The sequence below is a fragment of the Anomaloglossus baeobatrachus genome, chromosome 1 (assembly GCF_048569485.1).
Source record: "Anomaloglossus baeobatrachus isolate aAnoBae1 chromosome 1, aAnoBae1.hap1, whole genome shotgun sequence".
Classification (NCBI taxonomy): Eukaryota; Metazoa; Chordata; class Amphibia; order Anura; family Aromobatidae; genus Anomaloglossus; species Anomaloglossus baeobatrachus.
In genome coordinates, this window is record NC_134353.1 from 749,675,104 (window position 1) to 749,698,213 (window position 23,110).

Below are 23,110 nucleotides of genomic sequence, written 5' to 3' on the forward strand. Positions count from 1 at the left end.
TTTCACTGACTTGTTTTATTGTATAATAATGTTGTACCGTACACAGACTGACATCAATGTGACGAAATGTCCTAAAAACAGATCATACCCAAAGATAAACCGCAAAAGACTTGTGCGGCGGGCACGCTGGTTCTTCCTATCACTACAGTAATAACATACCTATTGTTATTGTGTTGTTGCAACTCACACAAGGAATATAGGTAATGGACTACTGTGTGCAGAATTATTAGGCAAGTTGTATTTTTGAGGATTTTTTTATTATTGATCAACAACTATGTTCTCAATCAACCCAAAAGACTCATAAATATCAAAGCTTAATATTTTTGGAAGTTGGAGTGTTTTTTTTTTTAGATTTGGTTATCTTAGGAGGATATCTGTTTGTGCAGGTAACTATTACTGTGCAGAATTATTAGGCAGCTTAATAAAAAACAAATATATTTCCATCTGACTTGTTTATTTTCACTAGGTAAATCAATATAACTGCACAAAATTTAGAAATAAATATTTATGACATGCAAAAACAAAACCCCAAAAAATTAGTGACCAATATAGCCACCTTTCTTTATGATGACACTCAACATTCTACCATCCATAGATTGTCAGTTGCTTGATCTGTTTACGATCAACATTGCGTGCAGCAGCCACCACAGCCTCCCAGACACTGTTCCGAGAGATGTACTGTTTTCCCTCCCCGTAGATCTTACATTTTATGAGGGACCACAGGTTCTCTACGGGGTTCAGATCAGGTGAACAAGGAGGCCATGTCATTATTTTTTCATCTTTTAGACCTTTACTGGCCAGCCACGCTGTGGAGTAGTTGGATGCATTCATCTTTGATGATACCAACCCATACCAGTACCCCACCTCCACCTTGCTGGCGTCTGAGTCGGAGTGGAGCTCTCTGCCCTTTACTGATCAGCCTCTGGCCCATCCATCTGGCCCATCAAGAGTCACTCTCATTTCATCAGTCCATAGAACCTTTGAAAAATCAGTCTTAAGATATTTCTTGGCCCAGTCTTGATGTTTTATCTTATGTTTCTTGTTCAGAGGTGGTCGTTTTACAGCCTTCCTTATCTTTGCCATGTCCCTGAGTATGGCACACCTTGTGCTTTTTGATACGCCAGTAACGTAGCAGCTCTGAAATATGGCCAAACTGGTGGCAAATGGCATCTTGGCAGCTTCACGCTTGATTTTCCTGAATTCATGGGCAGTTATTTTGCACCCTTTTTGCCCAACACGCTTCTTGCGACCCTGTTGGCTATTTGCCATGAAGTGCTTGATTGTTCGGTGATCACGCTTCAAATGTTTCCAATTTCAAGACTGCTGCATCCCTCTGTAAGACATCTCACAATTTTGGACTTTTCAGAGCCCGTCAAATCTCTCTTCTGACCCATTTTGGAAAGGAAGTTGTCTAATAATTAAGCACACTTTATATAGGGTGTTGATGTCATTACACCACACCCCTCCTCATGACAGAGATGCACATCACCTGATTTACTTAATTGGTATTTGGCTCTCAAGCCTATACAGCTTGGAGTAGGACAACATGTATAAAAATTATCATGTGATCAAAATACTCATTTGCCTAATAATTCTGCACACAGTGTAAATACTGCAACTGACTCTGCCGGCACCTGTACAGACTAGAGATCCCAATCCCACAGTCTCAAGGGGCTCGTCCTTGAGATGGAATAGCCCCAACCAAAGACTAAACAATAACAACTCTGACCTATTCTGCCTGATCAACCATTGAGTGCTTCATGTTCTTCCTAAAAGATTTGGAGGGCAAAGCAGAGAGCAAACTACCTACAGAAGGGAAGGTGTGCTGAAGAAGAAAGTGATCCCAGACTGAGTAAGACAAACAAAATACAAGAGAGAGTGTATATTGCTACAGAATATGCCGTCTACTTACTAACGAGACAATCAGGATAAAATGCGGTTCCTCTGCGCTGCCTCGATGAACGAGAGGGACTCCAAATGGATTAAGTTGAAAATGGTTTATTTGTGTATGCATTTCAAGGCAATCTAGCCCTTTCCTCAAGACAAAAAAATAGTATACAGCATGCAATCACCATTGCTATATAAAGAGACCGTTCACGAGAAGATGCACCAACAGATAGCACCAAAAATAAGTCACATGGAGTGTCAGAGGACATTAGAGACAGTGTTGTAGCAGACATAGTGTTACAATTATAGTAAAGAGATTGATAGTCTCTGTGATGGTGAATAAATCGGACAAAAAAGGAAAAAATAAAAAAATTAACAGTTGGTGCTGAAAACAAAAAGATCCTTTGTCTAAAAACAACAAACACTTCTTAGATTTGAACCTGTGTGATTTCATTCTGACTGGAGGTGTGATGGACTTAATGTGTGTTGGGCCATCAAGGGTTTCATGTATGGAAGTGTTAGTTGTTTGCATCCACAGGACACTTTAGGGATCAGGAATATTTATCAAATGAAAATACTGGACTTCATCCTTTTTTCATTTTCATTCCATATCCAATATTCTAAGAACTTCCTTTATGCGCTGTTGTCCCATACACCACCGAGACATGTTACTTTACAGTTTGGATAGACGCATCCCTGGGAAAGTGCGTGTTCCCCAGAATTGTGTGATCGAGGTTCTTGTTGTTATATGGGGTTCCAGCTCATCAGTGATGATTATAGATGTGTATTTTCAAGAAATCACCGTGAGCTCTAAATACAGGATGAGAGATAATCACTATTCAACTATGATCAGTACCTTACCTATTGCTGTGTAGAGCTACTTCGTACAGGAGTGTGGGTGCTGTCATTTCCATGCATTATGGTCAATATAAGGACGTCCCTCTTGTCCTTATTCTTGATCACCAGCATGTTGTTGCTACATTGAGTCTTTTCGCTCAGTTCTGCATGCAGCAGTACCTGCGACAGAGAGGGACTTGGAGATTGGAACGCAGGTATCCAAGTTATTGAAGTAGAATTGATATTTCTGGTCCATCAGTGGGTGCACCAACTCCCACACAATTTTCCCATTCAAACCCATGTCAGATGGGCATTCAGGGGATTTATCCTGGGTCTCCTTTTCTTCATAAACCGTAAATCTGTGGCTGTACCCTGATGTACAATGAAGGGACTACAGCATTCAGGCGAGCACCACATCCTATTTATTCTGCTCATCAGTGAAGGGCCAGTAATCATTTGGAAAGCCTCTTTAATGCTTGGCAGTGTAGACATCGATTTTATTTCACCTTTTTTGTTTCCATTTTTTATTTTTTTCAAAAAAGTTGGGGCTGCAAATAAAGACTAGAAAGATCATCAATCTGAAAAGGTTTTTGTTTCATCCAAATTGCAACAGAGGGCAACTATTACAAGGCAGTTGTACAACATTATATGATATAGAGGTTACACAAACATCCTGTGCTTTGTAGTCTGTTCAGAGGAACAGATCATTAAGTACATGGGGAAGTAATTGTACATTTACAAGGTGAACTTTTTAGACAGTTAGGAGTATTTTTTATTCATGGTTGATTTCCTGTGTTTTGCTCCTTAGGGAAGCTATTCATTTACATATACAGATAAAGGTGAGATCACAAGCATTGCGGCAGCTTTTCTTCTTGGAGCGATCAATAAGAACACAGTCCAACAGAACTTTCAGATCCGTTTCATTGAGGTACAAAATGCTGCATTTTTATTTAAAAGGAATGTGCCATTATAAACTATTGTTGACATCAAGTTCCTCATTTTTTTTTTTTTCCAAGCTTCTTTTAGAGTAAGTTTCAAAATTCTCCATGTTTTTTTTTTTTTAAAAAAATTAAAATCCTGAAAAGTCTCATATTAGATTAACCCTTCTTGTTGTACTCACAGGCTGGGTTATAGTGATCTATCGGACCCGATACAGAAAGACCGGCTTTGTTCACACTGCTCTTGATGAAGGAGTGCACTGGAGTCAGAAGCTCGTGATTCATGAAACAGTGTACACCTCTCCATGAATCAGGAGACCCAAAGTCTCACTACAAATTGTGGTGTAGTGAATGCCGCCACTAGGGTTGAATTTGACGAGTGTTTGTCGGCACACTCTTGCCTCACCCCCAGCTCTATACCCACTTTGTTGGAGCACGGCAAATATGTCGCGAATGCCATAAGTCGCATCATTTAAGCACATCCTTGAGTTGCACCAAAAATATGCGACACAAGTTAATACTATTCACAACAGGTCATGGTTACAGCTTGCCCACTAACAATGACCGAGACACAGGTCACACCTAGAGTACTCCCAATCAAGGCCATAAGTCAGATACTGATTATTGCTGTGTAAGCTCCCTGTGGTTGCTAAATGCCAACAGCAGCTAATACAAGATGGCATCCCTCATATTTATGTACAGCAATCCACACATTACTTTGCACTGACGTTCTAGGACGTCCATAAAGTGTAAGCAGCTTGGAGCGGGGAGCCAGTTGTCAGTAATCACCATATTTACCTTCTCCGTTTCTGTATACACAGCAGTGAACCAGTGCTTATACAGCCTGTATACAGATTAGGAAACACTCACCTTTCCTCCTCCTCTGGACCCAATGTTCTTGTGATAGGAGCCCTAGTCAGCTCTGCTATACAGGCAGGAGACTGAAATTGCCCTGCAACTAGGGCGACAATACCATCCCCAGTTGAGAAAATGTGTCCAGTATATACAAATATTTTCTACAGAAAAGTGAATACAATTTCAAATTATTTTAGCATTCCTTTTGTGGTAAAAAAAACAGTTAATTTTTGTCCTGATATCAGAAAAAAATATATAAAAAAGAATAAAAATTAAGCCCCATATATCACGAAACAAGGGGGCAAAAATAATTTTGAATATTGAAACGAGAAATATTTTTACAGCTGCTAGAAAGGCATGTGAGATAAAACCCACAAATCTGCATAGTCTGGAAGGGGGACAAATGGCCCTTTAATGAGCTGGTTAGTTACATTCCAGCCTCTTTGTTCATAGTGCACATATTTAAATACTCCACGATCACATCACTTACCTGCAGTTGTGACCGGCCGGATCACCAAGCGTCTTTTGTGTTGACATGAAGTCACTTTCTCAATGTAAGCAAATGAAAATCACATCAAGGCTCTCATAGACTAACATTGAGAAAGCAACATGCTGTATGAGCCACTATGCATGTTTAGTATCTCTGTAATTGTACTAACATGGAGAATGATATTGCCAAATAGTTTTTACCATATATTTGAAGGTTGCAAATAAAGAAAATTGAGACATTGTGCTTTTTTTGCAATTTCGCCTCACTTGGAATTTTTTTTCTCGCTTTCCAGAGTATCACATGATAAATTAATGCAACTTATATGAGTGAGTGCTATTGTCTACACAGCATTAAAGACCCCCTTACACATTCTATGAAAGCCGGCTGGACTGTCGGACCATCTGATGTGTATAGCTGGCTTCTGACTCTTCACTAATAGATGTTGGCGGAGGAGAGAAGGATGCAATGTTGGAGTTTTTCTCCCCATTGAAGACACTTGTACTCTGGCTCCAGCCAATTGCTCATATGTATGGGGGAGTCATCATGAGCAATCTCAAGTATTAGAGCTAATGTGTTTTATATCAGTAAATGAAGCGTTTATGGCTTAATAGCTATAATTTTGTGCTTCTGTCTGGATGCCGTACAACTAAACATTAATGCTAGGGAGTATAGTGTTACAGGAGACTTGTCCTCTCACCTAAGATAACCAGTGATTAATAGAAAGGATCGGTATTTATATAGTTTCCAATTTTAAATCATTAACCCAACATAGAAACAGTTGCTGAATGCTCAAAGTCGTCAGTACAGATTGTGTGTCTGATGTAAATACAATTTTCTGAAATGAAAGGAATGGGAACATGAACGCAACACAGTCAACAGTGTCTTATTTACCCAAGTTTTCGCTTTATATTCATTGAATACAGCACTAACCTTCTGCTATGTTACAGAATGGCACAACGCCCGCCTTTCTCAGTGGAAATCCTGGCTACGTATTTGGCCTACCTGTGGTTGCTGGCTTTAAATTGCCACAATATCCTTTTTTACTTCAGTATTTGATTATGGTTTATATTTACAGAGTTTTCCATACAACACTATTATACTGTTATTTGTACATACTTTATATGTAGGGCTTCTCTTATGAAGACAGCCCACTTTTTAAAGCACCACTCGATCGTTTTGTTTTTTTCAGCCCTGGAGTGGCTCTTTAATCCTAAGTCCTGTGCTCCTTGTATTATACTCACCCTCCAACGGCTTCATTATTTCTCGGTTGCTGCATCGGCCCTACTGTGCCTTCTTGTGCCAATAATTTCTGATTGGCTGTAAGTCAGAAGTTACGTCACAAGCTTTCCAATGCAAGTCTATGAGAGCTAGAACAACGCCAGAATGAGGCACTCATAGAGTTGTATTGATTAGTGACCTCCGGCGTGCACCATGAAATACCGGAGCTACCAGTAGGTTACAAATCCCTGCAGACAGAATGGAGCACTGGCGATAACAGAAGGAGTGGGCAGCAGATATGTATAAGAAAGGGGGCAGGGGACTGACATTTAAAACACCACTCCTGAAATAAAATAAAAAAAATGCTGGAGTGGTGGTTTAATAGAAGCTGGTGTACTACGTGTTCGTACTAGAACATAAGGCCATACATTTTTCTGGAAACTGACTACAGATGAAAAAATGTCAATAATTTGGTTTATCCAAATGAATGGTGGACAGAGTAATACAAAGACATGGTATGTGTGCTGAAGCAAATGCACATCATACATGGCGGATCACGTTAGTGACTCATGGAGGAGGATCCCAAAAACGTTACTCCTCTGTCTGATGTACATGTGCCTTAATAGGGTTCATAGATAGTTGTTGACTTTGAGATAACCCCTCTAACAAATGAAAGTATAAGTGATAGAACTATTTAATTGTGCTGTTCCCTCCAACTGGGCTGTTTTCTACTTTTTGATCCTATTTCCACCAGCACATTTGCTGTTGATGGCCAATGATGCTTTTAGTGCACACACCCGTGTAGTTGTATCTTTTAATCTCCATATTATCTGATTTAGTGTGGCTCCTTCACTAGAGCCACATTACTGCGTGGATGAAAAAAAAGGCCTGGCGATCTTCCGTAGAGAAAACTTAACGCAGAGTACAACTAAAGGAATTTGATATAGTGCTGGAAGATGCACCCCTAGACCTGAAGGCTCTCAACAAGCTACTGAGGAAAAGCCAATGGTCGACCTGAGTATGATCAAGTCTCATGACGTGGCAGGTACAAAGCCGCTAGGACGTCTTGCTGCTGATATTTCTTGGTCGAAAGGGAAGATCAAAAGCTGCAAAAATATCATAAAGTTCGAAACTTGGAATGTACGAACCATAAGTCAAGGCAAACTAGAGATCGTCAAAGCTGAAATGGATCGAACAGGACTCGACTTAAGGTACCCTCACACTAAGCAACATTGCTAGCAACATCGCTGCTGAGGCACAACTTGCTAGCGATGTTGCTTAGTGTGACATCCAGCAACAACCTGGCCCCTGCTGTGAGGTCGTTGGTTGTTGCTGAATGTCCTGGGCCATTTTTTAGTTGTTGCTCTCCCGCTGTGAAGCACACATTGCTGTGTGTGACAGCGACAGAGCAACAACTAAATGTGCAGGCAGCAGGAGCCGGCTTCTGCGGCTGCTGGTAACCACGGTAAACAGCGGGTAACCAAGAAGCCCTTACCTTGGTTACCCGATATTTACCTTCGTTACCAGCGTCCGCCGCTCTCAGCTGCCGCCGGCTCCTGCTCCTTGCACACATAGCCAGACTACACATCGGGTAATTTACCCGATGTGTACTGTGGCTAGGAGTGCAGGGAGCAGGAGCCGGCACTGACCGCTGAGAGCGGCGGACGCTGGTAACAAAGGTAAATATCGGGTAACCAAGGTAAGGGCTTCTTGGTTACCCGCTGTTTACCGTGGTTACCAGCGTCCGCAGAAGCCGGCTCCTGCCTGCACACGTAGCAGAGTATGTGCAGGGAGCCAACGCTAAGCGGTGTGCACTGGTAACCAAGGTAAATATCGGGTTGGTTACCTGATATTTACCTTAGTTACCAAGCGCAGCATGCTTCCATGTGTAGCGACGCTCCAGCGATCCCTGCCAGGTCAGGTTGCTGGTGGGATCGCTGGAGCGTCGCTTAGTGTGACATCTCACCAGCGACCTCCTAGCAACTTACCAGCGATCCCTATCAGGTTGTATCGTTGTTGGGATCGCTGGTAAGTTGTTTAGTGTGACTGGGCCTTTACTGTGAATTAGTGAACTAAGATGGACTCAATCTTGACGTTTCCAGTCAAACAAACATTGGGTCTACTATTCTGGTAATGATAACCAAAGAAGAAATGGTGTAATTTTTATTCTCAACCGAATATTGGCCGGCAATGTCCTGAAGTACAATCCAGGCAGTGATATTCATCTCGATGCAACTAAAAGGAGCGCCAATCCATGTCACTGTTATACAGATTTACGCAACAACAGATGCTGAGGAGTAGGACGTGTAACTATTCTACGATCAAGTTTAAGAAGAAATCGATATGACGTCAAAACAAGACTTACTCATTATCATGTGAGACTTCAATTTCAAAACGGGCCATGGCAAGCATAAAATCGTTGTTGGAAACTTTGGACTTGGTGAACGAAACAAGGCTTGAGGAAGATTCATTGACTTTTGTACAACAAATCAACAGTCAACATTTTGGAATGCCTTCTTCCAAAATCACAAACAGAGATTTTACACATGGACGCCACTGAATAGGGCATATAAGTATTTGACTACATATGTGTTCGACAAAGATGGAGGTAGTCTATCAATACCGCAAAAACAAGACCAGGAGCTCACTGTGGAATTGATTATGAAGTTTTTAAAGCAAAGAATAAGAGTCAAGCTGCACAAAAACACTAGACAACAGGTCATTTCTAACTTTGATTTTCTCAACGTATCTGAAGTATTTTGGAACTGTGTGCACAACCGATTTATCACTGGACACGGATGAAAGAAAGCTTGAGAAATTATGGACACAGATAAAAACGATTCTAACCGAAGAAGCCAGAAGGACAATCAACAAGAGGCAGAAGAGACCCCCGCAGCAATGGTTAACAGGAGAGATCCTAAAAATCATCATAGAAAGGCGAATGGCAAAAGGTAACAAGTAGAATGCAGACAATATCAGTAAAAGACCATAGAGAGCCATGCGAGCAGACAAATAACTTTATTACCAAAAGATATGTACAGAGACATAAAATGAACATCTGCAGGGCAAGACCAAGAAGGCTTGCCAAATGTCAAAGAAATAAGATGAAATTTTCAACCAAAAATGGGAATGTTGAAAGACACCTATGGGAACAAACTAACTGAGGCAGAACAAATCAAGGAAAGATGGAAAAAATACATGGAGCACATCTACAAGAATGACTCAGCAATACAGGAAGAAACGGAGACTGGAAACAATAGCAAACCAAACATCTTAAAAGCCCAAGCCATTACTGCGATAAAGCTTCTGTCAGAAAACAAAGCACCTTGATACAACAATATTCTAATAGAGCTAATAAAGTCTTCTGAAGCAGCAGTTGATGTTATCACATGCCTGTGTCAACAGATGAATAGTTAATAGCCCAAGGACTGGACAAGATCGGTGTTTATTCATTTTCCAAAGAAAGGAAATGCTACAGACTTTGGAAACTATTGGACTTTTGGGCTCATACCTCATGCCAGCAAAATACTACTGAAGATCCTATAAAGACGGCTACAGCCTTAGGCCGAGGCCACATGGGGTTATGTGCGATCCTCTCATGAAACTCTGCTCACGCTGGCAGCACAGCAGGAGCCGAGTGTCATGCAAGGGTCATGCGACTGTGGTCCGATCGTGCGATCAGACCACAGCTGCAGAGATGGGGCAGCGCTGAGGAGGGAAGGGCCGATGCTGCGGAGGAGAGGGAGGGATTTATCTCCCTATCTCCTCCGTTGCCGGTTGATACTAGAATCGCACTGCTCTCGCGTTACACCGGTGTAACGCGAGAGCAGTGCGATTTTTCTCTCGCCCCATAGAATGGCATGGGTGCGAGTGGAACAGGATCGCATTACACTTGCAGCATGCTACGACTGTTTTCTCGGTCCACTTAGGGCTGAGAAAATAATCGCTCATGGGAGCGGGCACATAGAGAAATATTGATCTGAGTGGAATGTGATTTTGTTTTTTGATTTTTTTTTTAATCGAATGCCACCTGCATTGTTTTTCTCGTCATGTGTCCTAGGCCTTACTTTGAGAAGGCTGCCAGAGGAACAAGCAGGATTCAGAAATGACAGAAGAACAAGAGATGTAATTGCTAACATTAGATGGATAATTGAAAAGGCCAAAGTATAACAAGGAGCTTTATTTTTGCTCTACAGCAAAGCTTTTGACTGTGTTCATCACCAGAAACTTTGGAATACCATGAAGGATATGGATGTGCCGCATGGTCTGATCCGCCTCATCAGGAACCTTTACATTGACCAAGTAGCAGCACTCTGAACTGAACACTGTGACACGGCATGGTTCAAGGTAGAGTGAGGTTTCGGACAAAGCTCCATCCTGTCACCATTTCTCTTTAATTTATATGCAGAAGATATTTTCAGTAAGGCTGGACTTCCTGAAAAAGAAGGGATCAAAATTGCTGGACAAATCAACAGTCTTAACTATGTAGACGATACAACACTGATAGCAACAATTATAGATGGAATGAAGGACTTATTATGGAGTTTCGTGAGGGAAAATTAGAACATGGGACCCGTGTGTTGGCACCCTTGAAATTGTTCCAGAAAATGAAGTATTTCTCCCAGAAAATTATTGCAATTACACCTGTTGTTATATACATGTTTATTTTGTTTATGTGCATTGAAAAAAACACAAAATACAGTGGGGAAAAAAGGCAAATTGGACACAATTTCACATAAAACTCCAAAAATGGGCAGGACAAAATTATTGGCACCCTTAACTTAATATTTAGTTGCACACACTTTGGAATAAATAACTGCAATCCATCGCTTCCTATTACCATCACCAATCGTCTTACACCTGGATTTTTGGACCACTCTTCTTTTGAAAACTGCTCCAGGTCTCACATATTGAAGGGTACCTTCTCCCAACAGCAATTTTAAGCTATCTCCACTGGTGTTCAATGGGATTTTCATCCGGACTAATTTTTGGCCACTTCAGAACTCTCCAGCGCTTTGATTACATCCATTTATGCTTGCTTCTTGAAGTATGTTTGCGGTCAGTGTCCTACAGGACCTAGGAAGCAAACTCCGCTTTCGGACACTGAGAACTACACTGCGACCCAAAATCCTTTGGAAATCTTAAGATTTCCTGATGCCTTGCACACATTCAAGGCACCCAGTGCTAGAGGCAGCAAAACAACCCCAAAACATCTTTGAACCTCCACCATATTTGACTGTAAGTAAATACTGTGTTTTTTTCTTTGTAGGTCTCATTCCGTTTTCGGTAAACAGTAGAATGATGTGCTTTACCAAAAAGCTCTATCTTGGTCTCATCTGTCCACAAGACGCTTTCCCAAAAAGATTTTGGATTACTCACGTACATTCTGGCAAACTGCAGCCTAGGTTTTTATGTCTGTCAGCAGTGAGGTCTTCCTGGGTTTCCTGTCATAGCGTTTAACTTCATTCAACTGTCAATGTATAGTTCCTGCTGACACTGATGCACCCTCAGGACACCTTGCATTTCTTTATACCTTGATTGGGGCTGCTAATCCACCATTCACACTATCCTGCATTACAATTTTTCATCAGTTTCATCAGTCTGCCACCCATGTCCAGGGAGATTAGCTACAATGCCTTGGATTTTAAACTTTTTGATTATGTTGCCAACCATGTACAAAGAAACATCATGATCTTTGGAATTGAACCTGTAACCTTGCCATTGTTGATATTTTTTAACAATTTTAGTTATAAAGTCCTCAGACAGTTCTTTGCTTCTCTTTCTGTTCTCCATGCTTAGTGTGGCACATGCAAACACAAAATGCAAAGATTGAGTCAACTTCTCCCCTTTTTATCTGGTTTCAAGTGTGATTTTCTTATTGCCCACACCAGTTACTTGCCAAAGATGAGTTTGAACAAGCATCACATTCTTGAAACAAAGTTCTTTAACCACAATTTTGGAAAGGTGCCCACAACTTTGTCTAGCCTATTTTGGGAGTTTTGGGTGAAATTATGTCCAATTTTCCATTTTAGGGTATGTCCACACGCTGCATTCTTGATTTGACAAAAAAAAGCACCCTCTGGCAGACTTGACAACTGTAAACACTGCGTTTGACAAAAAAAACTGGTGAAAATGCATGCGTTTTCAGTGCATTTTCAATGCATTTTCAATGCTTTTTTTAGAGGAGAAATAAAATAGGATAGGATAATTGATAGATAACTAGAAAAGATAGAAAAATAGAATAGAACATATAGAATAGATAGAAAAAGCATATAGCAAAGATAATAAGAAAGAACGGGTAGAATAGATAGAAAGCAATAACAGAATAGCTTGATAGAGGCATAGGTAGCTTGGACAGCTGTTTTTTAATTTTTTTGGAGTAAAAAAATGACATGGAGTCCCCCTCCACTTTTCATATGCAGCTCAGGACCAGCAGCAGCTGTGGGCTGCAACCCTCAGCTCTCTGCTTTACCTTTCCTTGTTATGAAAAATAGAGGGGATCACACACTTTATTTGATTTATTACATTTTTTTTATATATATATGACGTGGGGTCATATAATGAGCCAAGGTTAACTAAAATCAGCCAAGGTGCAGCAGACAACTGGGGGCTAATATTATTAGGCTGGGAAGGCCCATCGTTATTTGGCCCTTTCCAGCCTAACAATAGCAACCCACAGCCGCCCCAGAAGTGGCGCATTCATAAGACCGTTGCCCTGGTACGGTGGCAGTCGGGATAATAAGGAGGTAATGGCAGCCCACAGCAGCCACTAAGTCCTAAATTAGTGATGCGGTCGTCTATGAAACTCCGCCCCATCACTAATCTGTAAGCGAAAGTAAATAAACACATACACCCCCAAAGTCCTTTATTTGGAATAAAATACAAAAAACACCCTCTTTAACCACTTTATTAACCCCAACACACCCTGAAGGTCCAAAGTAATCAACAAGAGGTCCGACGGCGATTCAACTAGGCTACATCCCTGTCCTGTCACAGCGAGCATCATAGAGCATGAGTGCCCACTGACAGCAGATAGAGACAAAGCCCTGTGATGAGAATGAACTCGGGCAGTAGTGCCAGGCCCGCAGTTCTGACATCAGAGGTTGACTGGAGTTCAATCTCCTCGCGCAGCTCTGTCTCTGTAGAAACCTGATTTGCTGTCACAGGTTAAGGACTCCAGCTGTAACCGGAAATCACCTGAGTGACTGCACCGCTGATGGCGCTGCTCACTTCAGTCACTTAGGTGATTTTTTTCAGCTGTGGCAGTGGCTAACCTGAGTGACGTTACCGCTGATAGCGTAACTCACTTCAGTTGTTGCGTGGAACTCACAGTGGGCTGTCTTGTTCTATTGTGCTCGCTGTGGGTGAGAGATTTTTGTCTTTTATTTCAAATAAAGGATTATTCGGTGTTTGTGTTTATTTACTTTCACATACAGATTAGTGATAAGGGGGTGTCTCATAGACACCTGCCATCACTAAGCTAGGACTTAGTGGCAGCTGTAGGCTGCCATTAAGTCCTTATTGCCCCGATTGCCACCTCACCAGGGCAATCGGGATGAGCCGGGTAAAGTCCCGGAACTGTCGCATCTAATGTATGTGGCAATACCGGGCAGCTGCTGGCTGATATTTTTAGACTGGGGGGGCTCCCAATAACATGGGTCTCCCCAGTCTGAGAATACTAACCCTCAGCTGTAAGGCTTTATCTTGGCTGTGTATCAAAATTGAGGGGGACCGCACGCCGGTTATTTTAAATTATTTATTTTACTGTATGATATAGACCCGCCCACCAGCAGCTGTGATTGGTTGCAGTCAGACAGCTGTCACTCAGCGTGGGAGAGTGTCTGACTGCAACCAATCATAGGCACCGTTGGGCAGGGGAAGCAGTGAATATGAAATAAGCCGAATGAGCGGATGCAGTGAATATGAAATTATCTTAATGAGCATCCGGCACTTTCAGAAGCAGCGGAGGCCACAGGAGCAGTGTGACAGTCACGCCATGATGGTAATCGGTGAGTATGAAGCGGAGAGAGACAGAGAGTGAGCGAGAGAGAGAATGGAGAAAAGTTGGTAACTTGCGTTTTTGTTGACAAAAATGCATCCAAAACGCAGTGCGTTTTGACACACCTTATTCATTTCAATGGGTGACAAAATGTGACTAAAACGCAATGAAGAAGGGACATGCTGCTATTTTTTAGGTAGCGATTTTGACAAATATCTGTCAAAATGCTGCCTAAAAAAAGCAACATGCAGACGGAATTTCTGATTTCTCATAGACGTTGCTGGGGAAGCAAAACACATGCATTTTGTCAATGACACAGGGCAATTTAAAACGCAACCAAAACGGAAAAAAGAAAAGCCATGTGCGCACATGGCCTTAAGGGCCATATACATGCTGCGACATCGCTAACTGTATATCGTCGTGGTCACTGTGTTTGTGACGCACATCCGGCGTCGTTAGCGACATCACAGCGTGTGACAGCTATGTGCGACCTTAAACGATCGCAAAAGAGGTAAAAATCGGTGGTGTGAGAGAGGTCGTTCATTTACTAAAAATCGTTGTCTCGTCAGTAGCGAGGTTGGTCGTCGTTCCTGCTGCAGCACACATCGCTATGTGTGACTCCGCAGGAATATCTCCTTACCTGCAACCGCCGGCAATGAGGAAGGAAGGAGGTGGGCGGGATGTTCTGCCCGCTCATCTCCGCCACTCCGCTTCAATTGGGCAGCCGCTTAGTGACGTCGCTATGACGCCGGTCACAGTGACGTCGCTAGGCAGGTAAGTATGTGTGACTGTTCCTAGCGATGATGTGCGCCACGGGCAGCGATGTGCCCCTGACGCACAACCGACGGGGGCGGGTACGCTCGCTAGCGATCTTGCTAGCGAGATCGCAGCGTGTAAAGTACCCTTTACTCTCCCAGAAAATGGTGACCTGAAAATAATTTTTGTTTTTCATAAACTATTTTTCTTGTGGAAATATAAATAAATAAATAAATCTATATAAATTTAGTATCTTGTCAGACATTTATTTGCAGATTAAAATAAATATATCACAGTCAACAGTGTAAAATAAAAAGCCCTAATTAATACTAAAAGAAAATAATTTTTTGAAAGACAATTTTGAGAGCAAAATAGTCATTTCGTCCCTTAATAAATATCTTGAGGGATTTAGTTCCCAAAAATGGTCACTTCTGTGGAGTTTCCAATATTCTAGTACCTCAGGGGTTCGCAATATAGTGACAGAATACCGTTCTAGCCACATTGGCACTTCAAATTGCACTTTTTCCCTTCTGAGCCTCATGATGTTTTCAGATGGTGCACAACAACATATAGGGTATTGCTGTACTCTGAGGAAATTGTGTAATAAATTGCAGTGTCCATTTTGTTTTATTACCTCTTATAAAAATGAAAAAAAAAATTCAGCTAAATCTACATAATATTGAAGAACCTTAATTTCTAATTTCTGGAGCTATTAAAGAAATCTATGAAACACCTGTGGTAGGAAACTATTCACTAGACTCCGTTTGGGTGTTGTTTCCAAAATGAGGTGTTTGGCTTTTTTCTTTTCCTCTTCTGGAACCTCATGGGCTCTGCAAATGTGCCACGGTGCTTCCAAACTATTCCAGTAAAATGGTGCTCCTTCCCTTCTGAGCCACGCTGGTGTGCAAAAACAGTGGTATATGACAACGTATATGATATCACGTTCTCTGGAAAGAATTAGGCAACAAATTATGGTGTGCTTTTTCGCCTATCCTCCTATAAAAAGTAATAATTTTGGGTCTAAATCCACGTTTTAATTTTAAAAGATGATATTTTGATGTTTATGTTCATTTATTAATTTATATGAAGACGCTGAAGGGTATTCATTCGTCCTAAATAATATTTCAGTAATTTTTAAGGGGTGCACTTTTTAAAATTGTATGATTTTTGAAGTGGATGCCTAATATATTGGCTCCTCAACTCCTTAAAGCAGTCCTGGGCAAGGGGCGGCCCGCGGGCCACATCCGGCCCGCCTACTCTCTGTGACCGGCACGCCTGGCTCAGGGCGTCCTTTCTGGCCGGTCAGTGATGAGGGCAATCTGACCTGTTGTCCGGAGCTCCAGGCTTCGGGAGGCGCGTGGTCAGATTGCCCTCATCACACGCTGCGTGCCGGGTAGGAAACAGAGGACAGATCCTGCAGCTCTGCACAGTCAGTGCAGGCAGCAGGACGCAGGAATCACTCCTCTGTTCCCTCCGGCAGCTTTCTCTGTGACACACGCGCGCCCTGATATCGTCAGTACGGCGAGCGTGTGTCATTTGAAAAGTTCCCGCCCGGCAGGAGAAGCTGCTGCAGCAGCGGGGGCTGTATGGAGAGAAGCAGCGGCTCCTAGGAATACAGCATCTGTGCAGCCTGGGCATGTGAAAGAGAAGCTGCTCAGCGTACTCTCGTACGGAGGTGCCTGAGGAGGGGACAATAAGAAGAGAGGTGAGTGGTTACTAGTAACCTGCGGGGGTTAACTGTTGATAAATATTTGGGGTGTAGTGGTTTAGTATATGGGAATGTAGTTTTACAGGTGTGGGATATGGGGGGGGGTGTAGTGGTCTAGTATATAGTGGTGTAGTGGTGTAGTATAATACAGGTGTATGTAGGGGTGTAGTGGTGTGGTATAATACAGGTGTATATAGGGGTATAGTGGTGTAGTATAATACAGGTGTATATAGGGGTGTAGTGGTGTAGTATAATACAGGTGTATATAGGGGTGTAGTGGTTTAGTATAATACAGGTGTATATAGGGGTGTAGTATAATACAGGTGTATATAAGGGTGTAGTGATGTAGTATAATACAGGTGTATATAGGGGTGTAGTGGTGTAGTATAATACAGGTGTATATAGGGGTGTAGTGGTGTAGTATATAGGGGTGTATATAGGGGTGTAGGGGTGTAGTATATAGGGGTGTAGGGGTGTAGTATATAGGGGTGTATATAGGGGTGTAGTGGTGTAGTATATAGGGGTGTATATAGGGGTGTAGTGGTGTAGTATATAGGGGTGTATATAGGGGTGTAGTATATAGGGGTGTATATAGGGGTGTAGTGGTGTAGTATAATACAGGTGTATATAGGGGTGTAGTGATGTAGTATAATACAGGTGTATATAGGGGTGTAGTATAATACAGGTGTATATAGGGGTGTAGTGGTGTAGTATATAGGGGTGTATATAGGGGTGTAGGGGTGTAGTATATAGGGGTGTAGTATATAGGGGTGTATATAGGGGTGTAGTATATAGGGGTGTATATAGGGGTGTAGTGGTGTAGTATAATACAGGTGTATATAGGGGTGTAGTGGTGTAGTATAATACAGGTGTATATAGGGGTGTAGTGGTGTAGTATAATACAGGTGTATATAGGGGTGTAGTGGTGTAGTATAATACAGGTGTATATAGGAGTGTAGTGGTGTAGTATAATACAGGTGTAGTATAATACAGGTGTATATAGGGGTGTAGTATAATACAGGTGTATATAGAGGTGTAGTGGGTGTAGTATAATACAGGTGTATATAGAGGTATAGTGGTGTAGTATAATACAGGTGTATATAGGGGTGTAGTGGTGTAGTATAATACAGGTGTATATAGAGGTGTAGTGGTGTAGTAGAATACAGGTGTATATAGGGGTGTAGTGGTGTAGTATAATACAGGTGTATATAGAGGTGTAGTGGGTGTAGTATAATACAGGTGTATATAGGGGTGTAGTATAATACAGGTGTGTATATAGTGGTGTAGTATAATACAGGTGTATATAGGGGTGTAGTATAATACAGGTGTATATAGGGGTGTAGTGGTGTAGTATAATACAGGTGTATATAGGGGTGTAGTATATAGTGGTGTAGTATATAGAGGTGTAGTTTATTACAGGTGTAGTGTATAGGGATGTATATTACAGGTGTAGTGTATAGGGATGTATATTACAGGTGTAGTATGTGGCGGGTGTAGTGGTGTAGTATATGGGGATTGTGTGTGCATGTATTTATACATTGTGTGTATGTGTATATATATTATCTACACACACAATATATATGTGTGTGTGTGTGTGTGTGTGTATGTGTATATATATATATTATATAGTAGAACCGAGTTAATTATATTAGTCCAGCCCTCTAAAACCATCCCAACTTCTCATGCGGCCCCATGGGAAAATTAATTGCCCACCCCTGCCTTAAAGGCTCTAGAGGACTGTATTGGTCACAAAAAGTTGATTTCTGATTGATTTCTGTTTTAGGCCAGGTTCAGATGAGTGCATTTGTATACACACCACAATGCCCGAATTAACCATGGGTTTCCAACCTAAAATTACAGCCTTATACAGCTTACATCTATGAGGCCCATTTTACTCAGACACCTTTTAAAGGAAAATAACCAGTAGGATTTTCTTATATAAAGTAAAGTCAGTTCCATACTGGCGCTAGCATGGTGAATTAATCATACCTTCAGTTTCCAGATTGGATGTTTGACTGCATACAAAAAGTTATCAAAAGTCCAGAAATTAGTGCATTGCTTGAATGATGTGTGCAGCCGGGTAAGCCTTTGCGGGGCGCGTCCTCGGTGTATATTCCTCCTCCTAAGTTCTCCTGGCTTGCCCAATTCGCTTTATTTAAATTTTGCGCCGCAACAACATTCCAGTTCTGATAATTTTATAAAGATAAACAAAATGTACACATAGGCCTGTGGTGTATGGACTCACATGTTACACTTACATGGTGTATGCACATATTAATCTTTTATTTCAACAAATTGTTGTGTATCTAGTTTTTGATTTGGATAACGCTTTCATCCACTAATATCAATTTATATATAATTTCTTTGAAAAAAAAATAACTTTGATCCAAAGTTGCAGGTGCATGCATGTGTAAAACGCTGAGTGGCATTTTTACAGTTTTCCAGGTGTCTACTTTCAGAAAATATATAATTATGGGGGTTAAATAACTTTTTTATATTTTATAATTTAGGTTTTATTTGTACAATTAAAAAGTACAAAAAATGTTCTTGCTTCAGAGGCACAAATTATTGAAAAGACCCTGGCAATGACCTTCGAGAGAAAGGTGCCAGCAGACAAGGACCTGCAATGAACCGCCATTTATATATTCACCGCATAGAGACAATCTAAACTAGAATCCAAAAATTGGAATTAAAAAAAACCAAAACACATTTGGTACTTACAGTATGTGTTTGTAATTGTCTGTATATGTCACAATTGCAGCCCATCCAGTATTTCCAGCTAGATTAAATATTGGTTTGCTCAACATTCTCCATTAATATAATATGTTGCCACTAATTATTATAATTACATTGTAGACATAACAGTTTGTAAGAAATTTCGGAAAGCTTTTAAAGAAAACAAGAGTTGTCACATGTCAGTGTTTATTATATAGCCGGCATTAGAGAGAAAAAATTTATAGAAACGTGTTGGCTCCTGAGGGCACCATGACGGATCTTATTTGTATTACTTTCTATAAGACTCTTATATAACTCCGTAATTGGTCTTATATATTACAATAATGTATAATGTAAGAAACTCAACACCAATAAATCATTATGAGCTAAAATTATAGATGGAAATATTATTTCTAAAATCAAGGACTGACTCGCTGCAGTCAAAACGTCATGTCATAGATACAATTGGGTTTTTTAAAAGAAAGTTGTTTGAATAATTAATAGAACTATTTCTAAAAAAAAACATATATGATTATGCATAAAAAATTATATATGATTATGCAAAAAGGCACAGGGATGTGAAATTTTGGTGTCATCATTTTATGTACGTGAAGATCGGTAATGTATAAAGGATGGAGTTTGAGTCATGTATACAAAAAGTATCTGCGCCTTACGAATATACACCCCACATAAAGAGCTCAAAAATTGTGCAAGCGATAACAATCACTGCTGCTGAGTGACTAAACATGAAAAAAAGAGGATATTACCACTGCGCTAATGAACTCTTAGGCTTCTTTCACATTGCGTTTTTCCCTACGTCCACAGGTCCCGTCGGAGGATCCGTCCGAATCGCCCCTCCCCCACTCTGCAAACCGTGTTCCGGACGCGTGCGCCCGGCAGGGCCATTCAATGTAATGCAGCGCACTGCGTTAGCGTGTGCTCTGTTTTGTGCCATATTTGCACATATACGTTTTCTGCAGACGGACACCAGAACGTAGTGGACTACGTTCGGGTGTCCATCTGCAGAAAACGTATATGTGCAAAAATGGCACAAAACAGAGCACACGCTAATGCAGTGCGCTCCATTATAGTGAATGGCCCTGCCGGGCGCATGCGTCCGGAACACGCTTTGCAGAGTGGGAGAGGGGCGATTCGGACGGATCCTCCGACGGGACCTGTGGACGTAGAAAAAAACGCAATGTGAAAGGAGTACTGTGGTCAAGATAAGATAAATAAACAAACCACAGAAGAACATTTTAGGTATAACCAAAATAATAATACACTGCCCAAAGGCACTCACTGCGACCATGTATGACCGGGAGTGTAGATCAGGAAGCCTCCAGAATCAGGCTGGTAGCGATCGGTATTGTGCAGAAAAAAAGCTTTCAGAGTTGATTCTGAGTGAACTCCTGTTACGGAGTGCTCAGCAAATTAGTGTTTGTAATTGCACCAACCTCGGAGGGGGACATCAGTGCGGGGTACTGTGAGGGTGGAAGAAACTAGTCAGTTTCGAAACGCGTCGGATTGGCCCTTGCAGGCTGCCGTACTCAGTGGTGATGTCACCCCTCCTGCTTCTGCATTCCTGCATTGAATGCTTTACTGTGTTGGGGGTGCCGACGGCCGAGGCGTCTAGGAGCAGCATCGTGCCCAGCACACCAGGGGCTCGCTCTACTGTGCTGGGATAGACCCTCACAGTACCCCGCACCGAGGTCCCCCTCCAAGGTTGGTGCAATTACAAGCACTAATTTGCTGAGCACTCCGTAACAGGAGTTCACTCAGAATCAACTCTGAAAGCTTTTTTTTTTCTGCACACTACCGATTCCTACCAGCCTAATTCTGGAGGCTTTCTGATCTACACTCCCGGTCATACATGGTCGCAGTGAGTGCATTTGGGCAGTGTATTATTATTTTGGTTATACCTAAGGTGTTCTTCTGTGGTTTATTTATTTATCTTATCTTGACCACAGTATAAGAATTAATTAGCGCAGTGGGTAGTATCCTTTCTCTTTTTTGGAGTTTCAGTCATGACTGCCTTCGAAAAAAACATACACAAGCAGCAAGCCTTTGCTTAAAGGAGTTGTCCAGTCTTCCAATGAAAGTCTGTACTAGTATGTGACTACAGACTTCTGAATCCTTACAGCACGTACACTGCAGGTTCTCTGGCGTTGCCCATGAGAGCGGGTGGTCATGTCACCACATGTGTGCTATTTACATACATGCGGTTATATGCTGACTAGAAGTTATAAGCCTCGCTCAATACAAGTGACTTGAGCAAGACTGAGTACATCTAGTTGGAATGTGTCCGTTAGTATGTAAAACACATATTTGAGGTCATGTGACCGCCTACTCTCACCGGCTAGACCAGAGAACCAGCAGTGCAGGCGCAATAAAGATTCAGACGTCTGTAGTCACATAGAGTGACTGTAGACTTTTATCAGAAGTACGGACAACTACTTTAAGATCCATTTAGTTGGTCAGTTTTCTGCCCCTAAAACGAGTGCTGATTGACTATATACAAGTTACAAGTCAATTAATGCTTGGTTACAGGCCTGTTAACACAGGCCAGTGCAAATTCATGCATAGTTTCAGCAGCAAATCTCGTTTACATGCGGCGATCTGCTGCCAAGAACACCTTTATTTATTGGCATAAATGATCCAACAAACCGAAGAATTAGCAATATGCTTATTCATTCCTTGATAAGAAACATGTTTACATGGCCTGAGTGTTCTTTAAGAACATTTGTTGATTTTGGCCAGTGTAGATAGACAGCAAGAGACTGAAATGTGTTGGAATTTTTTTTTATTGTAATTCTTTTTTTTAAACCAAATTATAGGTACCTGGGAAATCCTTTAAATTGTGATATAGTAGAGAATTAGATTTTCTTTTATGATTTTTTTTTTTTATCTCCTATGAACAAAAGTGTCCTTAACAACTTTATGTAAATCTGGGATTATTCAGAGCACCAATAGGTTTGGGCAACTAACTCTGCTTAAGAACTCAAATGACCTAAACTGTTTAGCAGAAGAAGGAACCAGGACTCCAGTGTTATTTGGTTACAACATGATGTCTGGGTGCAAACTCCGGTAAGTAGGTTTTACCTTTTATATTGGGAATTTTTTTTACATTTATTTTCTCAATGCCAATTCAGACAAGATCGCCTTTCTCATTAGTAGGTCTATATCATGCATTGTGATTGTTCTCATAAGGATCCCAGGAGTTGACTTGTGGTCACCGATAACATCCAGACTCTTCGGATCTCAGCATACTACTGCAAGAACAACTTTAGTTACAGTGTGCACAGGGATTGCTCTGCATGACATTTCATTTATTTTTTTATTCTCATGATGGCCACATACAGGATCTAGCAACCAAATAACTACATACATGTTGAGTCAATATCTATACAGTCATATGCTAAAGTTTAGACAAATGGAAAAGTATCATAAAGGAATATAAAATTTGGAGTGTACATAGTGTTTGGCATCTTTTGAGCATTTTGTAAGGCTAACTGCCTCAAATTTTTCAAACTCTTGTGGCAGAGTCCAAGGGTATTCCATTGTTGTTTTCGCTTCACAGCATGCTTGAAATCTTGTATGTTGAATAATGTACAATTCTAAGGATCATAAAAGCATTATGGACCCACTAGATAGCGAACAAATACCACTTGGGGTTTAAACCAAAGAGAAAAACGAGAAAAGAACTCCAC

The 23,110-nt window shown here is 41.3% G+C and overlaps 1 protein-coding gene across 1 annotated transcript in view; it reads left to right on the forward strand.

Annotated features, from left to right (window-relative positions):
• The window catches only part of TCTN1 (tectonic family member 1), a 141,819-nt gene that overhangs the window by 66,610 nt on the left and 52,099 nt on the right, over positions 1-23,110 (forward strand). The window contains exons 9-11 of the mRNA XM_075323664.1: positions 3,533-3,652; positions 5,955-6,036; positions 22,346-22,487. Coding sequence (XP_075179779.1) covers positions 3,533-3,652; positions 5,955-6,036; positions 22,346-22,487 — 344 coding nt within the window. The remainder of the gene's footprint in view (positions 1-3,532; positions 3,653-5,954; positions 6,037-22,345; positions 22,488-23,110) is intronic.